The following is a 20094-nucleotide window of genomic DNA, read 5'->3' on the forward strand; positions in this document are numbered from 1 at the left end:
TCCTTTTTTTAAATTTTTTCTCTACCTCTCCTGGATTTTGTGAAGATTTTAAAGTCTTGGAGGTGAGTAGAATTTGAAAGACAACAGCGCTTTCAAATCTACTTGTTTGCCCCTGCCCTGTCTGTACACTGTAGATTATTTTCCCATCCACCCTTCCTTCTGTGACTGTAGGTACCATGTAGAGGGCAGAGAAGGGTTACTTAATAAATCTGGTTTCTTGGCAAGTGTTACCTCTTCACCATGCATTCTCTGCCTTTTCTATATCAGAGTCTTTTTGAGTTAGTGAAAAGAAGTTGAAGAGCTTGTCAAGGCAAGGATAGTGTAAAATTTTTCCTGCTGTGTGTCTGACTCAGGAAGTAGTGAGCAGGTGTGAGGAGGTGTTATATATTCTCTTGGAGAAAAAGAAGATTCCTGTTTGGGTGGTAGGGGTTGCCATGAGAAGTCTTGTGTATGTGTGTATACAAATATTTAAAGTTATTCAAAGTACAGTTAGAGCTGCACCTCTCTTCCCTGCAAGCTAATGATGGAGTCATTTGCCAAAATATTGAAGTGCTGTGTGCCATAAAATTCCCAATAATTTTTCATTCTCAAATATGTTTTTTAATGGGCAGTGAAATAAGCAATTTTAATCATGAGATTTTAACTTCAAAATAAGCAATTCTGTTCAAAAGGGTTCTCTGTTTGAAGGTGCATCATTAGGACTGGATAATATGTAAATGAGAGTTTGATTTCTAAATGTAACATTAGTTACTGTTAATTATGTCTTGGCAGCTTTTAAATAGTTTTTGTAGTGCTAATAAATTTTTTGTTTATAATAGTAAATCACTTGTTTTGATAAGATGCATATTGATAAGAAGTACTCAAGGGCAAGTTCTTTGATGGGATGACAAATATACTTTACACAAATAACTTTTGAATTCTAAGGCATAGAGCATATTGAAAGTTAAAGGATGAGTAGGGTTTTTTTCCTTTGATTTCTTTTTATTAATTTATATGTTTGTTAATTTGGGAGACAGAAAAAATATGCTTTGAACCCCCAGACGAGTGGCTGTGTTTATTCTTCATGTTCTTGGTAATACCTCCTCCTCATCATAGTAGACATTCTCTAAAAGGAGAGGGAAAGCATTTTGAAAACCCATGTTTGTTATTATAACATTCACTCTAGGACAGTTTTGTTCATCATAGCTGATATTCTATACTAAATAGCTAGTGAACTTTCCTTGACAGTAGCCTCAAGGCTAAAAAAAAAAAAAAAAAACAAACAAACCTTGTAACTTCTTGCCTTGTCATTCAGGTTTGAATTCTACAGTGTTTAATAACCTCCTTTTCAATAGTTGCTCTTTTTTTTCCATATCTAATCTCCTCTGTTTTGTAGTGGTTATCCCTGTGATTTGGGAAGTTATGAAATTTCAGTTAGAAGTCTCAACACAGCTTGAGTATGTCTCTGGCTGCACTGACTTCTAATCAAATGAGAATTGCAAAGATCCCCAAACCAAAACCCAAAATGTTCACGGCAGTTTGGAGTTCCAAGTAGAAATATCATCTGTCTTACTTTCAGTCATGTTTCAACCTACATTTATTAGAAGTAATTTCCACACGTCATCATCCATAAGCTGTATCTGAGCTCTTGACTTGGCATTGTTACTGGTTCTAATAAGAGAAGCAGACTCCTTGGCCATCACCTCCTCCCAGGTTTGTCCATTTCTTCTGTTTCTTCATTTTTTTCCACACCTACAGTTTTCTCTTATTTCATGTTTCGTTGATAAATCTTAGTAAAATAGGTACACTTTTTCTCTTCATATCCTACTGTCCATTCAGTAAAAAGTTGGAATTTATTATTGCATGTATACTAGCAGCAGATCTAATGAGAGTAGTGAATTTTAATATATTAAGTGCTAAAAAGACTTTTCCATTTTGGGACTGCATAAAAATATTAGTTCAATTGCAGAGTGTGGGAAGGAAGAAATTATTTGTGCCAAATTATGTTTTGTTGTACCACACATGCTTTGTGTGAAGCACACAGCATGGTATTCTTAGGAAAATATGCATTAATGAGATATCAGGGCATCTGACAAGCAACAGAGGCAGGGGATTGAGTTATGTTCAAAATGTTTTAATGTAGTTACAAGGCATTCACTTGTTTTGAAAATGCTTTTGTATGAGGTTGGAAAAAATAGTGTTCGGCTGATTATTTTTAGATAAATGCTGGGGAAGGGTCAGACTCAAATGAAATAGAGAGTGTGTGTTTGAAAGGTGTGCCAGCCCTCACACTGAAAGAAGTATAAAATCAAATAGGAACAGGAAAATATTAATAGCACCACACAGGTTGGTAACCCTGCAGCTGTGTTGTGGGTTTATGGGGTTTTTGCAATAAATTCCATAAACAAATAAGGTGTTCTTGAAACACTGTGCTAAAATGCCTCTGTAAAAAGCTGATGGGTAGCCCTATATTATATAGAATCATAGAATTGTTTGGGTTGGAAGGGACCTTTAAAGGCCATCCAGTCCAATTCCCCTACAATGAGCAGGAACATCTTCAACAGGATCAGAAGTTTCCAAAGGTTGCTCAGAGCCCCATCCAACCTGGTCAAGATTGTTTCCACATGTGAGATATCCACAACTTCTTCGGGCAGCTTGTGCCGGTGTTTTACCACCATCCTTGTAAAAAAACTTCTTCTTTGTATCTAACCTAACCCTCATTGTGACCTTCCTTCAGTTTAAAAGCATTACCCCTTGTCCTATTGCAGCAGGCCCTACTGTGATCTGTCCCCATCTTTCTTGCAGGCCCTCCTTAGGTATTTGAAGGTTGCTATAAGGTCTCCCTGGAGCCTTCTCTTCTCCAGGCTGAGTAACCCAACTCTCTCAGCCTTTCCTCATAGGAGAGATGCTCCATCCCTCTGATTGTCTTGGTGACCCTCCTCTGGACCCAATCCCTGTCCATGTCCTTCCTGTGCTGGGACCCCAGAGCTGATGCAGCCCTGCAGGTGGGGTCTGAGCAGAGCAGAGGGGCAGAATCCCCTCCCTCCCCTGCTGCCCACACTGCTCTGGATGCAGCCCAGGACACTTGTGGCTTTCTGAGCTGTAGGCATGCATTGCTGGGTCATGCCCAGTCTCTCATCCCCCAGCACCCCAAGTCCTTCTGGGCAGGGCTGCTCTGATCTGTTCATCCTCCAGGATGGTACTGGGGAGTGACTTGACCCAGGTGCAGCACCTGATACGTGGTCTTGTTAAAGTGAGATTCACATGGGCCCACTTCTCAAGCTTGTCCAGGTCCCTCTCTTCTTCAGGTGTGTCAAACGCCCCACTCAGCTTGGTGTGCTCTGCAAACCTGCTGAGGGTGCACTCAACCCCACCTTTAATGAAGATATTCAACAGTACTGGTCCCAGTAGGCCCCTGAGGGGTTCCCCTTATCCCTGACCTGCATCTGGACATGCCAGAAAAGGTGAAATACTGTATTAGTCAGGTGAATATTGGTCAAATTAACTCACACATATATATACAATTACATGAAAACAAAGACAAGAAACAGTTAGCACAGCTAAATCTAAAGCAAACTTTTGTGACTGACCATCTGTTCAACAAAGAATCATTTTTTATTGTATCAATTGAAAAGTTCAGATGTTGAAAAAGTGGATCAAAGTATGAGCAGATTAATCAGACTGTGGTTTAGACACAGGAATCATAAAAAATTTTTGTGGTTTTAATTTTCCTAATGGGATTTTTATAATTATTATTATTTGTAAGGTTTAACTGGCAAGATACTCCCATCTGCACAATTTGGAAAAAAAAAGAAATATTTTCTTTTTAAGGGAAAAGAATAGTCAAAAAAGATAACTGTCTTTGGGAGCTGAGAAATTAAGATGTTTACTACCAGGCAATTGGAAATTAAATTCTGAGAGCTTGTCATACTGCCTGTAAAAGAAAAATCAAAATGAAATGTATCTAGAATCATGTCCCCTTTTTGTGTAGGATGTGTTTTTTTTATATTTTAATTTGATTTTGTAAAGAAGCTGAATCAGCAGACTGAAAAAAGGAGCCTTGTGTTTGAAGGTAATACAGATTAACATACACTCAGCAACAAAATCTTTCTCAAATAACAGTTTGCTTCAGCTTTGGGCATAAGAGAAGAACTTGTATCCAATCTTCCTTATTTTTTTCTACTGGATAAGGATGATAATGTTTTCTACCTCCTTGCCTATCTCATCCCCACACCCCTGCAGCAGTGCTTTGTTGTAATGTGAGCATTTACCAGTTAGGTCCAGGAGCCCTGACATGGAGGCCATATTTCAACTTTTATTAACCATTCATTTTCTTTCTTGCCAGTCAGTCATCTTTCTTTGTGTATAATCATATGATTACTTTTATTTGTAGATAATTATTTTTTAAGAATAATCCACATTCCTAATAGAGCCATTCAATTAGTGTAATAACTCATGTTATTTATATTAATGAGTTATTGATGTTAGCTACATATATCATTTGTTACAAATAACATTTAAATTAATTTAATTTAATGGAAACTTTTATAATTATTCTCCTACTTTGTGGATTGTGAGTACCTGCCCTCATGTGGACAAGTGATTTATTCAGAGAAGGCTCTATACTGTGCTTGAGCTTACACAAGAAGAATATACTTTAGGATGAGAAAAACTTCCAGTGACTTTTGGTCAGACCTGTAATGTAATCACATCAAAAGTGGCACTGGTAAGCACATTTATGGTGATTTGTACAAGCTTCATATTCATCTCTTAAAAATAGGAAAATGAGTTTGACTTGCTGGGATATTTCTGACAGTGACAATTACAGGAAACAATGTACAGTACTGTGGAAGTATTTATGGATGTGGAAGGATTTATGTAGCGTGGCAAAGTAGACATTGCAGATCTGCGCTTTCTAGGCATGTGAATTGATTTGAGGCTTGCAAGAGGGAGAAAAGTCCAAAGTTCAAACATTTTTATCATTTTTTGACCCCAGCCAGCAAACCACACAGCCACTCACCCAGTTCCTCACTACTGGGATCAGGGAGAGAGCCAGAAGGGCAAAGACAGAAAACTCATGGATTGAGATACAGACAGTATCAGTTTAACAGATAAAGCAAAAGCCACACATGCAAGCAAAGCAAACCAAGGAATTATTCTGTGCCTCCCATGGGCAGGCAGGTGTTCAGCCATCCCCAGGAGAGCAGGGCCACACCATGAGTAATGGTGGCTTGTGAAGACAAACACCATCCCTCCAAATGTCCTCCCCTTTCTCCTGCTTCCTCCCTCTTTATACATTGGCCATGATTTCATAGGACATGGAATATCTCTTTGGTCACTTTGGGTCACCTTTCCTGTCTGGGTTTCCTTACAGCTTCCTGTGCACTCCAATTGCCCTTCCAGCATGGGAGTACAAGAACCAGAAAAGGCCTTGAGTCTTTTTAACACTGCTCAGCAGTAGCACAAATATTTCTATATTATTGAACCTGTGTTCTGCACAAATCCAAAAAGTAGCCCCATGCCAGCCACTGTGAAGAAAATTAACTCTACTCCAGCCAAAACCAGCACTGTTGTTCATTGTCATAAATTTCTTTTTAGCATTAACGTTGTTTTTTGTGAAACCACAGAGGGTTTTTTTAAAAAGTAAATGATCTCTAGGCAAAATATGAACTGAGCTGAAAAGGTAGCTGTAACTGTGTGCTTCAGCATTATGTTCTGATTAAATTAAAATTGGAATATGAATCCCTAGGCATTTAGTTAAGCTTTGTACAAACATTTACTGCAGCATTATTTTCTGATCTAGATATAATCATCCAATGGTCTCTGCCCTTACTCTATTGAAATTTTTATTTAGGGGTGGTTAAGTCAAAATTCATTGTTGACAAGGGGCTTTGAGCAAGAGGGGGAACTATGTGACCAGCAAAGGTCTCTCTCAACTGGAAGAATGGTGTGAGTTGTGTAACAAGAAATCAGTAGGCTATGCATACATCTATATCATATGTATTTTTGAAGTGGTTTTTGAATGTTCTGTATGCACCTCTAATGCATATGTATATCTCTGAAGATAGTTGTGTAGGCAAAAACAATAGCTAAAAATGGGGTGTGAAAATAATTAACATCACAAACAGAATAATTAGTCTTTTTGCCTCCCTTGGAATCTACTGAAGAAAGTTTCCTATGGTTGATGCAGTGAGCAACTTAGTGCTAAATAAGAGCAGTCTTCAAAAAAACACAACAACCCAGCCCAGTGTGGCCATGTCTCAGAATCACTGTGTCTGCCCCTGGAGAATATCAGATCCACCCACAGGGGTTGCTTCCAGGTAGACTGTTCGCATAAGGAATGACAGCCACTCCACCTGGAAAGGGAATGTGAACTGAGAGGCACTGAGGTAACCCAGGACTCCTTAAGCCATCTAGAGCCCTGTGCTAAACACACATCAGCAAAAAGTATTTTTCTGAAATGAAATAAATTTAAATGATGGGGAGTTTTATTCTTCTGTGACACACTGTCTGTTGTATGTGGCAATTCATAGCATTGAAGGTCTCTAATTGTCCTTAAAACAGACACCAAATTGACTTGCTATATAATGCAGTGAATTACTTTGTTGTTTATTGGTTTTGGCAAACAATGGCTGAACTTCACTTTGCAGAGTTGGATGTCATAGTGATAAACCAGGTACAAGACAAAAAAGTCTTGTGGTAAAATCAGTGGTAAACTTGGTTCACTTAAGAGGACCTAAATACATGGGATCAGCCTGGATCAGCCTGTCAGCAGAAGGGTGGCTTTTGGCAGGAGCAAGGGGCTTAGAAGAATGGGAGAAGGGGTGGAAGTTGACTAAGTACTGAAGCTGCCCATTGGAAATTCAGTCTGAATTTCCAATGCACAGCCCAAAAATAGGAACACTTTTAGTGAAGTGTATACAGAGGATATGCTTTAAATAAAAGACATCGTAAGCATTTGTGCCTAAGAGACCTGAAAAATCAAGTTCACAAAAGACTTAAATGAGCAAAGCAGGGTGGCTCTAAAACAACTTGTGTAAAACTGAAGGCTGGGACAGCAAAATTCAAATCCCCTTAAGTCAAATCTCCCAAAAGGAGAAAGAATCAGGAGATCAATTGAATGAGCAATTAATGTAACATAAGGTCTGTAGTGTGAATGAGATGTCTGCAAATGAATTAATATTTTCCTATTTACTTTTTGTATTATGCTTACAAAAAGTTTTCTTTAAATGTATGAACAGTATTTTAGCAGATGTTGGGGCATGCAGAGATCCACAATTTATTAGAAATGTCTACCTAAGCAATTTGAGCAGGTTTTTGTTTCTTGGGAGGTTGTACAAGGAAACATTCAAGTTGGAGAGGAAGCTGTCTGTACACAGAAATTCCTTGGATTGTCCTTTTGAAACAGCTATCCTACACTATCAGGTAAGGGACTGTAAATACCCAGAAAGATTGTTACTCTCTTGTCTGATTGTATCTAGATCTAAGGTAGTATTGTAGTTTGGCCTTTATGAGACTGCAATCCAAACTCTGGTGTGAAAGTGTATTTTAGGATCCTTCACTTATATGTGGAAGCAGATTGCTGAAAAGTGCATGTAAATGTTGATTCAGAGTTGAAAGTGCGCCAAGAGACTGCTAGTAAAATATTTACTGATAACTTTAAGATGGAAATACATCTTCCTTAGTGAGCTATAAGTTCAGTTTGGAATATGTTTTGAGGAGGAACATATTTATATTACTATATCTATAGTCTATGGAGCCACATTTGCTCTTGGAGATATTTTCTTTTAGTAATTTTGTTCGTGCCTGGCATAGCTTTCAAAAAAATGAAAATGAATGTATGTGATTATATCATCTTCAATTGCATGTACATTTAAATATTTTGGAATTGTATGAAGGCCTTACGTTATTTTATGCCACCACAGGAACAAAACATTTTTTTCTTCTTTCTTTGTTAAAGGTAAAGCACATTGTGATCAGAAATCTAATAAGGGAAAAAGACACAAATGATAAGCAGTTTTTCATCAGAGAGAATGTAAAGACTGAATGTTGGCCATTATTAAAGTTGGATAATGCTATAGAAGAGATTAAGTTGTAAACAATTCTCTGTGAAAAATAATGGGGGGGGGTTATTGAGGTTTTTTAGCATTTTCTAATCCTATCTTTCTAAAAAGTTGAGCTTGGCTTTAAAATGCTGATGTTCCTTTTTAACACTACTGCTTTGACTCTGATTTTTCATTTCTATTTATGCAGATAATTTATTTTCCAAAGTCTCAGGTTCTCCCCCTCTATGTATTCAACTTGTCAAAATGAGCCTAAAGGATGGATGGTTTCTACATAAGTAGAAGTGGTCTCAGCACTTAAAATTTTAAATGGAAATTCTTTAAAACAAATTTTTAAGTGGGATATTTTTTTAAATTATAAATGGAGTTAAGACTAAAAGGCAGTGTATGAATTTCAGGTAGAAAACAGGTCAAAGCTATTGTAACTGACATAGTCCTATTGAATCAGCTCACACAAAAAATAGGCCATGTGACAAAAAGCAGATTTTTCCAACAAGATGATAAAAAACTTGAAACCGAAATGAGTGCAGGTTGAGTGCGTACAGTGAAATCCAACTATCGAGAAGGTGTTCATGAATAAGTTTGTTGCACAAAAATTGGAACTTTGAAGATAGAACCTGAAGTTGGATAGAAGTCTGCATCTCTTAGAATCTGGTGGCACCATATCTGATGACACGCTCATGTAATTATATTGAATTAACTTAAATATGTGAAACCTTTTCAGAGATATTGCATTGGAAAAGTAGTAGATCCTTCTTCAGGCAGCTTTTACTGAGCTGTCAGTCCTGAGCTCAGAGTAGCACCAGAGTACTTTGTGTGTCACTTCATTGATACATGCTCTGGTGAAGTGCTGTGTAATGCAACTGAAAGCCATCGCACCGAAGCACATCTTACCACTTTAATACTTACTCTCTTTATGAAAGAAACATATTCTGCTCTTACAGCAGAATGTGGGAGTGATGCAGCAAGTCTTTCTGTCTCTAGGAAATCTTACAGTGGTATTTTGCCATCATGTACTGATGTGAAATTATCTTTCTTAACAGTTGTGAGATCAATTGACTTTTTTTTTATGTGGTAATAACTAAGACTTCAGTATATCCTGTCTTCTAAAACTGTTCATTTTAGTTCATAGCAGTGTTCTGAAACATTCGGTGATGAGAAAAAAGGGGTAAGTTCATATTCAAAGTTCATGCCAAACTACTATGTGCTAGGGAAAATGTTGCATATCATGAGTTAGCCTCTTTTAAAGTCATAACATGGGGGTGGGATGGTTTAGAGGTTTTGGGTTGTTTGGAGGGGATATGTGTTTGGGTTTTTTTTAATCTGCCTTTTAACCATGTAGTAGGTGGGTTTGTGCTCTAAGGGAAGAGAGGGCATTTGTTGGAAAAACATTCATTTGATGGGTAGCAAGCTCTTCTATTTATTTCTGGCATTGATTGGTCTATTGTCAGTACACATCTTTGTGGAGATTCCTCATGGAAAGTGACAAAAAGAACAGCAATATTTGTGTAGTTATGCAGTAGAGGGGGTATTTAGCTGTATTGATTTGATTGTTTCATATATTGCAATACACAGATATTCGAGTTGCTCAAGGTGAACCCATAGGACTTCAGTCACTATATTCAGTTAATATCAGGTGAAATCACAACTTCAGAATTCAGACAGTTGTAAGAAACATAAAATTGGTAAAGTATTTTTAGTGAAAAATATAATACTTCCTTTGAACAGCAAACTAATACATACTTGGATGTTTTCCTTTGTTGAAAAGGTGGAATTATGAGTCCTTTTCATTTGGACTTCCTTGCTACTGTTGTCCCAGAATAGCTACAGTCATAAATATTTAGACTGGTTGGTGTTTTCAGTCATTACTTTGAAAAGCTGACAGTAACTTTTGTTCAACGTGAGGATGTGAGAAACAAAACAGCAGTGGGAACTAAATGCCCTATTCCCTTACAGAGTTCATTGGAGTTTTCAGCAAATACTTAACTGCGACTTCTGACAGAAACTGTGTCATACTCTCACCTTGACAAGATTAAAAATTGATAGTGTTTTCAAAAAGAACTGCATTTTGTAATGTTCTGATTGCATTTCTGAAAGCTAAGTGGAAAGAAGTTAGGAATGACTGACTGAAGCAATGTAAACGGAACAACTGTGTATCTGCTTGTCTGGAGCATAAAATCCACATTCACTTTGGAGCTGTCTTGGGGAATCAAACATTCCTGCATTAACAATGAGGGGATGCTGCAGATATGTTATATGAAGGTGGAAAAGATAAAAGCCTCTCTTACTTTTCCCTTTTGAGGAACAAAAGCTGTAGCACTGAATTGCATGGCAAAGGAATGTATAGAAAAATTAGTCTGTGCCCTTCTTCCACTGGCTATGATAAATATTAAATAAATTAATCTGACTGAATAGAGTACTTAAGCCTTAAGTCACCCTGGCCCTCCCAGGCCAGCAGGCACTTCAGACTGAAATCTCAATATATTTTATGACAAAGGCTATAAGATGTAGGCAGGAATCAAGACCTAAGGAGGTGTATTTTCTTGTCATACTGTGTTCATGTGCAAGGCAGTCCTAGAAACTGCCCTCATTGGCCTTCTGAATAGGCCAGGTGTTATAAATAAAGCAACCTGACACTTTCAGAGGCTTCCGGGTCTTGATGGGTACCTGAAATAATCCCATAAAAAAACTGTGGGGCTGAGGGACAGTGCACTTGTAGGGCACTGTCTGCCCTGGAGGAAAGGACTTTGAACACACAGCCTGTTTGCATGTTTTCCTGACAAATAGGACAGCTTGCTGCCTTTTCCTGGCTACCTGGCAACCTTGAAAACAAGGGGTGAAGCTAGTGGTTTTTTTGCTGTCCCAGCACAAGTTAACACCTGCTTGCCCCCTTGGCTCCTTGTTACTGTGACTGTGACCTCTTACTGCAGTTTCAGGAGAGAGTTTTGGAGTGACAAGCTTGGGGTGTAGTGAGACAAATGGTTTCTGCTGAGCTACCCTGCACTGCGTGAGGCCACAGCATGGCAAACTGTGGTCTCAGTGGCACAGCCATGATATCCAAGTGAATAATGATCCTATATATCCTGGTTTTCCTTAAAATGTGGTATGGGAATCAGTAATGTAAAGGTGGCTCTTCTACAGGGCTCTCTAGATATGCATATATATGCTTCACTCATCCTAGGCAAAGGAAAATGGAATTACACAAGACCTGAAAGAGAAAATTATCTCTGAGATAATTGGAGATAGCCTATCCCTGTCTAAATGTCTGGTAAATCAGCTCCCAGCCTTGACTTCAAAAAGATGATGAAAGTCAAAATGGAAGCCAAAATTCACTCAAGACTCATAAGCTTCAGGTGTTTGATCAGTTATTTTTAAGGCAATACTTCCAATATAAATATTACTGTCATTAGTACTCCTTGGCTACCCAGTCCAATTGATCAGTAGGTCCTTTTACATTGGGAGGGAGGATGCAGTCTCGGACATCAACTCAAAACAAAGCTCTGATTCATGATGTAGATTCAGAATGAGACAACATTGTTTTAACAGTGCTTTTCAAATTTTCTATATGATAGTTTCTCTTTACCTAGTCATCTCCTTTCTTTCTGTTATTAGTTTGTTTTTTCTGGGATTGATTTGTTGGTTTGGGAGGGAGTGGGCTGAGAGATATTGTGGGAATAGAGTATCACACTGGGAAGAGATTTGCCTACAGATCTTAATGGGTGTGACTTGCTTGGTGTTTGGTTCTTGTTTTGTTTACATGCACATCTGGTATTTCAGAGATGTGTGGTAATTGCTGGCATAATGCACAAAAGATGAAACACTCTATCTATTGGAAGAGCATACTGTGTGTATTGATCAGGAGTTTAATAGAGCTGCTTCCTGTCAGCTGGCATGAAACTGTGAGGACGTGAAAGAGAGACAAGATGAGGAGGAAGTGTCAGGAACCAAGCAGTACTGTGCACACTCTCCTTCCTACCTGTTTGAAATGTACCTTCAAGCAGTGACAGTATCAGCTAAGACATTGGTGTCATTGAGCCTTCTTGTAAGGCTCAATGTCAGACTCTTACTGTAAAGGAATTCATATTAATATATACTCTGTACATTGTCCTTTCCATCAAATTTAATTTTTGACAAGTGTGAGCATGCCTGTCTTATGCTGATACTTTTTTCCTGTCTTCTTTCTTTCTCTCCCTTTTCTCTCTTTTTGGTTCATTGTGTTCAGTGATGGGTGGATTACTCATAGAACATTCTCCACTATAATTTATGTTTATCTGAAAATAGGAACTGCAGTTCTTCAATAATAATAAACTCCTCTATCTAAACAGTCTCTATTTCTATTCACTGCCTTCATTTTCTTCATGTCCTGTCATTTTTTTCATTTGCTGCTGCTGTTAATCTGACATCCTTTGCTCCAAAAAAAAAAAAAAAATGTGTTTTATTTACAGGGCACAGCATTGGGAAGTGCTCCTGTACCTTCTCGCAGGCAATTATGTGAGTCTCTTAAATTCCGCTCTGTGTTGTAAAGATGACTATGTGTTCATGTGCTGTAGCATGGCATGCTGATCTAGAGTTAATGCCCTGAGGTCAATATTCAACCACTGGTGTTGTATATTGCCTGTAATGTGTTTGTAGCTAACAGCTTCTATTGACCCCATCTTTATTTCTTCGTTGTGTTTCGTTCAACACATCATGAAATGGGGCTGCGCTGTGCACAGTAGACTTGCAAGCAGGGAAGAAAATGCCATAATGACTCAAAGTCTGGAGGGGAATAATGTTACCAGATCATGTGTGCAACATTCTAATGAGTAATACTGTTAAAACTAAAGAATCTCTTTTTCCTATTCTTCAAATTAATTTCTCTATTGAACAGATGAAAAAAATCTGGACCTCAGAAAACAAAGAAATGGAAAATCAAACAATATGGTATAAGGCAGATGTTACTGAGACAAGTTGTATTCCTTATAGGACTTTCCTTCTAATTAATTTGAAGAACAAGTCCATCTGCTGAGTTGAGGAGAAAAGGGAACTTTTAGAAAGGGATTTCATTCATTTTTTTTAAAAATCCATTGGAATTATTGATGATAAATTATCTTTCTTTTAAATTAAAATAAATTCCACTGTCATTCACCAAAACCCCAAGAAACCACAAACAAAATGTGCTATATATTTTTAAAAATGGAAAAAAAATAAGAGAAAGGCTTGCATTCTAATTCCAGATGATCTCTCTGCTGCATTAACAGTGTTTGCGTGAGTATGCATATTGAATGTATAGATCCTTAGAATACCATCAGACTTTGAGATGAGGACTTTCTTACATTCCTTATTTCTGTCTTTCTCCTCCTACCTTGAGTTAATTTTCATCCTAAAGACGTTGGTGTCTTCCACATGCATATAATGAGCTACAGCCATGCACTGCATTATTATAATTACTGTGCACTGCATCACACCGCTGAATGTGAAACAGACTCATTGCAGTATAACATTACAGGCTTATTCATAAGTACAGTGCAGTTTGACTGATGCTCCATTGTTGGCAGTCTTGAAACATGTTGCTTGTGTGAATTCACTGGTGCTGCTCTTGTGTATTCCTAGGAAAACATAAGGCGTTTGTCTGTGAGTGTGGGTCTTGCAAAAGTAACAAAAATATGATCTGTATATGACTGTCCTTTCTTTTGTGCAATTATCTATGATGTTCCTATTCAACTGACACTAAGGGAAGGAAAAAATACCAAGATGTAGCACTCTTCATGAAATATAATTGTGCTCCTATTACAGTTATTTAAGGTGTGGTGGAAACAATAAATATTATCACTGTGTCCTTCAGAAAAAAACAATGTTGAAGTTATTTTTCACCCAATATGTATGTCACTTAGCAGTCTCCTAAAATGAAATTTGAATTTCTGGCTGGCTTACTCTCATTTAAATTAGTCCTGCTACTAATTTATATGATTGACAACCTCAGTGGAGACTTTGGGAACACATTGAAGCAACATGCTTTAACATGCTTAGTTATAAAAAATCAGCGTGTCCACTTCCTTCCTTGTATGGAGCCTCTGTTTGAGGTGAATGATGAAGTGTCACAGAATGAAGTGTGAGGGATTTGAACATAAGGGAAGGTGTGGAAAGCACAGAACATGTTTTATCTGGCAAAGACAGATGTGTAACAAAATGAAGATGCAGAGCTCTGAAATACACAGAGGAATGGATAATGGTTGGGTTAATTATGTGTATGGGTAGGCTGGAAGAAGTGGTCAGAATTTCCACTTTTTCTTGATAAAATAAAGCTAACATTGCTGAAATGGTGAGATGTGAGAAGTTTAAAGCAGCATATATAGAATGTGTCAATGGCTTAACTGTGAAGCAAAAGGAAACAAAAACCACCCTGTAAATAAGGGAACTCATAATATCTAAGTGAATAATTTCAGCCAGCTGTTTCCTTCTTTCATGTGTTCTGGTAGGCAAAGATTGTATGGAACTATGAATATGTTGTGGTAAAGTTATAACAGAAAGCTAAAATTAGAGCTTGCACATCCTGAGCTTGTCTTCCAGTAATTGGGAGTAACTTTTTTGGTCCTTGCAAAGTATTGGATGTTACTGTTCATGTGCCAAAATGGGAAATGAGGATGTGTGGAAATCCAGAGCAGCAGTGCTACTGAACAAGTGCTGTGTCCTATTACACTGAAACTGAAAGGTAGCAGGGATGTTTCCTTCCAGGTGCTGTGACCAGTGATCCTACAGTAACTCTACGGCAGTGGAAAAGGCAAGAGTAGTCTGATCTCAGTTCATGCAAGATGTTTTAGACTGCTGGGCACTTGTGGCTGTTTCACCTCCAGAGAGACCAGGGGGGTTCAGTGGTGGTGTTGGAAGGCACTGGGAAGTCACCTCTGGGCACCCAGAGCTGTTGTGGACATTGAGTGCCTTCTGTGCCAGTGCTGTGTTATGACATTTGCTTTTGGAGCTCACAGGCCAGAGGAGCTGCTGGTGAAATGTGGAAAAGCAATGAGTGGTTGAGACTGAGTTGCTGTTTATAAGCCATTTTAAAATAAATTTCTACTAATAGGAAATTTTAACACTCTGGTTATAAACTCTGAGACACTGAGTATACCGATAGCAAATAAATTGCAATATGAGAGTCAGGTCTCCTTTCCACAAGATGAAAACTTGTCTTTTGAATTTAAATAGATTGCAACTTAGTTTCTATTTTACAATAAAGCCAGGAGTGGGGAAGAAAGGAAGGTACAATTCAAACTAACAAAAAATATGAGAGCATCTGTAATTAGCAACAAAATAAGATGCAAGGAGTGAGGATAAACTGAAAAGGGAGTCCAGGGTCAATTCAGATGTCCTCAAAAGTTTAACAATAGCTGTCTGACAGAGCTTTGGTCATGGGAGTGCTGCTGACCTAAAGGCAAAACACAGATTTGCAAAATACAGTTATGACTAAATAAAATGTAGCTGCAGATTTTTTTTGAAGAATTGCAGTATAATTGCTTTAGGGAGCAGAAAGCTCTCATGTTTTCTCCTGTTGCTTGTTCATCACATGGAGTGCAAGCATAAATACGCCATTGAAATACAGGGAGTAGAGTAAACACCACAATTCTGAAAATACTTTGGTTTGTTGCAGGATTTCCTTCAAACTGCACCATTGTCCTGCAAAAGTATATGTGAGAGTCAGGATTGTAGGTTTATATCATGTGTTAAAGCGCAGTGAATCTTGCACCAGATGACCAAGTGTTTATATAAAAACATATCTGTGGTCCTTTTTGTAAAGACTTATTCCAAACATTTTTCTTTATTTGACCTCAAACGTCCTCAGACTGAAAGTAACTGCTAATCGAATGTGACAGTGGTAGTACTTTTTAAAAATATATATTATCATTTACATATAATTTGGGAAATGAAAAATGCTTACCTGTTTTGATCAGCACTATTTAGAAGAAATCAATGAGAAGAAATAGCATAGAAAGAACCTTGCTGTAATAGAATAGAACCTTGCTATAATGTTCCTGAAACAGAGTAGGAAGGCATCAAAAATCAATACAGCAATGTGGTACCTGACAATCAACTTCACAGACAGAAAAAAAATGGATCAGGTGCTTGCAATAGCCATATAATAGCCAAAGAATTTCATACCATCTAATGATAAGAAAAATGCCAGAACTGAGTGCAGCTAAACTAATCTTCTAAGTTTGGAATTTCATACAATAAAGCATTAAAAATAAACCAACCTGATATCAAAATTCAGGGCTTCTTGGCTGGCTTATAAATGGTATTTTAATGTCACACTCTCACAAAGTTTAATTGATTAGGACGAATACAAATACATCAGAGTTTTAAATTGTGGTGATTTTAATGACAGCAGAAAATATGTAGAACTGAAATTAGAAGAGTTAAGTTCCTAATGTAGACAGTTGTACTTGTCCACTGTCAAGTTATTTTTCAAAGCACTAGACAGCTTCTTTGGTCAACCAGAAGGAGAAAACAAGGAAAAAAGAAAATGCTGAGAAGTTAACTACTTTTTTGATTCATGGTTTTTTGCAGAGAAAGAATCCTTTTTCAATGGAGTGGTTTTCTGTTAAAGAGAAAAATCCAAGGTGGTTGTGATAAATGAATAAGTTGTGAATGAAAAGATTTGAAATGTTTCATTTCAGAATTTTAATGAAATTCATGATGAATAGGCTGCATACCAGGGAAAACAGAGTCTCTTGGGAAAAATACTGGCAATCATTGTCTTGCAGAGGTGATCAAAATCATCTTGGTTAAAGCAATGCTTTATAAAAGCTTAGGAAAATAGATCAGTGTATTTTGAGCTTTATAAGGAAGTTTTATCGTCACAGAAGGGTGCAAAACTCACCTTCCAGTCATAGGCCAGATGAGAGTTTTCCAGACTGAACATCTGACTCTAGAAAAAATGCTATAGAATATTAAGCTGAGATATATATTCCATTACTGTTTGGCTAGAGCATAGAACTGTATCTGACTAATTGTGAAAAACTTCCAGTCAGGTGTTCATTCACTGTCAAGAAAATTAAACAACAGGATTAGAAATAAATTATGTAAATAGTAATAATCCTCAGTATATATTGGTTTACATTTTTGGCTCATAATTCCTAATTTCCAAAAAAGGCCTCATCTGACAGTCACCTGCTGAATTCAATTTAAAACTTCATCTGAAAATTATCTGTTTAGCTGAATGATCTTTTGATCAGGTTTTTACCTCAGTAATATGTTCTTAGTGATTTAGGCTTATTGTAATATAATCAAAAGTTCTAGCCCTATTAATTCCAGTGAATGTCAGATCATGCTCTGCTTTTGCAAAATGAGAAAATGTTATTCTGACAATTGTTTTATTAATACATTATTATTATTTTTAAGTCTTTCATTTGTGGGAGAGAATTCTAATTCTTTTGACAGCAGCTTCTGCTTTCATTCCTGTTTCCATGGAAACAACATTAGGACAATGAAAATTTTTTTCAAGTGATTATTTTAAAACATTGGAGACTGGAGATTTCATTTAGCAAATTTGGAACCCACTAATAAAAACCATCGAACTTAGATATAAAATAGAAATAAATGTTTCTATGTGACAGCTTAACATGTGGATTTTATTTGCCTTTGTTTCCTCATTCCATGATTGAAAAGAAGGATAATTTTGTTATTTATCGATTTGTGCTTGGTGAGGGAGAGTAGTATTTATTGGACTGCTGTGTACATTGGTGCCTTGAATGCCAGTTTGATTTGCAGACTTCATCTGAATATGGAAGAAGAAAACAAATGTGTTGTTGCTGTCTTACTGTGGCATTGACCATCTTGGCTGATTTATCAGTGAGCATGGAAAAATGGCTGTGGCCATAATTTGATTAAAAATCAGATTCTGTGTCTGGTTTAGCTACAACAGCCCTTCAAAAACTTAATCTTTCATCTTTGGAAGAAACAGTCTATCAGGGCAAGGTTCACTAAATTCAGGCATAATCACTTCTTCCTATTCTGCTCTGAATTCTTGGACCTGATTGCACCTCAGTCAAGAGAGAGTATGGAAGCCATGAGCTTGAACAATTGCTTTTTTTCTGTTTGTTGTCCTTGCTTTCAGTACCATTTATAGCATGTAAAAATGAGATACATTGTTTTGGTCTTATTTTGAAAGTTAAGAGATGAAAAATTATGTAATCCGTTGAAATTAAGGAGGCTCCTGCTAAGTAAATTTTAAACCATTATGAGATTTTCAAAAGAAAGCTTTTTCTGGGCTCCTTGAGCTGCCTCAACTTCCTGTAATTGAATGTTTCTGAAAATTTTCTCTTGAAAACTTCCATAAAATAACTAAAATTTTATTAGTAAAGGCTTACTTTGAAGTAATTTCTGTATTAAACCCTTTAATATTCTGGAGGTCTGTAAACTCTTTGTTCCCATGAAAAGAAGCAGAAATGGCAGCTTCCAACAGATGTAGTTTACACTCTTAAGTTGTTGGGGTTTTTTTAATTTTTATCAGTAATTTCTGTGGTGACTATGTCTGTGGTTAATACAAAATGGAAGACAGTCTGTACGATCTTTCCCTCTAGCATCTCAGAAAAAATTATGTGGTTAAAATTATTCATAACTCCTTTCCTAAAAAACCAGAGCTCTATACTTTACACAGAAATTCCTTAAGCTGTTCCATGAACAGAGAGTTGACAATTCCATGTCTCTAATGCTGGAATTTGTGTCTGTCACAAACAGAAGGCAGTGAAGGAAAACTTCAAGAAGCCCCTTCCAGCCAAGGCTTCTGAGTCTGTAATTTGGGAAGCACTTCTGTTGATGGAAAGAAGGGAAAAAATGCACAGCTGCTGAAGATGCAGCTTTCTTTCAGGTTTATTTTTTGTTTTCCAATTCATGTGCGGTTAATCTAAGAAACTTAAGCTACTAAACCTAGTAATTTATTTTTTTAAGTGGCTAATGATTGCTTTCAGGTTTTCCAAATGAGATTGACTTTTCCAAATGGTGATACTTTTTTTAATTCTAAAAATAAGGTTAACGCAGTAAATAATTCTTCAATTAAATTAATATTTAATTCTAGGCCTAACAAAATATTTCTGATTGATCTGATCACTTTAATTCAGGCATCAAACTGAAGAGTCCCTTATTCACCTAACTCAATTTTGAGTAATGAAATTGAATCTTTGATAGATCTCCTTTAGGAGTAAACTCAAGAGTTTCATTTATTCTGAATAAATTGCATCTCAAAGTAATCCTATTTCTGATTAGTCAGTTATCTAAAATCTGACAGTGATTTTTTTTTGAGAGCTATATTTGAATTGTAATGACTTGTCAGTGTAGCCGTGTTAACTTAGGCTTTGTCAGTGGAGTAATTTCCCTCATTCAGTGCTTCCCATTAGCCCACTGTAATATTACTGCTGTTCCTGGACTTTTCCACACAAAAAAACATCTTTCTCTTTCTCCAGTGACCATCTATTGTGCTATAATAATAGTGATACATACTTTCAGATTGCCTGTTGATAAATTTTGCTGTGAAAAACTTGTCCTACTACCAGCTTAGCTGTTTGTTTTTTATAAATATTCTGTTGATCACATAGTTACCAGATGTTTATAGAAGAAAAGCATCAGGAAAATGAAGAAAAATTACTTGCTTTATGTCATTTATGAGAACAGTAGGGTAGAAGAAATAGAAACATAGAAATTCAAAATAAGGCTTCCAGTGGAAGAAACTGATAGAGAAAGGATATGATAGAATGAAAGTGAAGAAGAGTGAACGTTTCTGCTCAGAAAATATGAAACCTGAGGCTGAAAGACTCTTTCTCAGGACCTTTGATTGTCAGAGACTTCATGGCTTCAGATACCAGTCTTCTCATTGATGTTGGAGCAGGCTTGAATAAAGCAGTCTCAGGCAGAATTTAAGGAACATGCTTTCCCATGTTTTTCTCATTTATATGTGCAGTCATGAAAAAAAAAATATTCCAAGATGTGAGGAGTTACAAAATAGTTTTATGATGACTTACAGCCTAGACACTTGTATTTTAGTTACCTTGAGTGACATTCAGCATTTACAATTATGGAGACT

General features: G+C 37.0%; 1 protein-coding gene across 5 annotated transcripts in view; it reads left to right on the top strand.

Annotated features, from left to right (window-relative positions):
• The window catches only part of CCSER1 (coiled-coil serine rich protein 1), a 613616-nt gene that overhangs the window by 476699 nt on the left and 116823 nt on the right, over positions 1-20094 (top strand). For 3 of the 5 annotated variants that reach the window (XM_077177071.1, XM_077177073.1, XM_077177072.1), the window contains one exon: positions 12488-12533. The exons of the other annotated variants lie outside the window; for them this stretch is intronic. In XM_077177071.1, the coding sequence (XP_077033186.1) occupies positions 12488-12533 (46 nt within the window). The remainder of the gene's footprint in view (positions 1-12487; positions 12534-20094) is intronic. 5 annotated transcript variants of the gene reach the window in all.

This window comes from Agelaius phoeniceus, chromosome 4 (assembly GCF_051311805.1).
Source record: "Agelaius phoeniceus isolate bAgePho1 chromosome 4, bAgePho1.hap1, whole genome shotgun sequence".
In the NCBI taxonomy this organism is placed as follows: Eukaryota; Metazoa; Chordata; class Aves; order Passeriformes; family Icteridae; genus Agelaius; species Agelaius phoeniceus.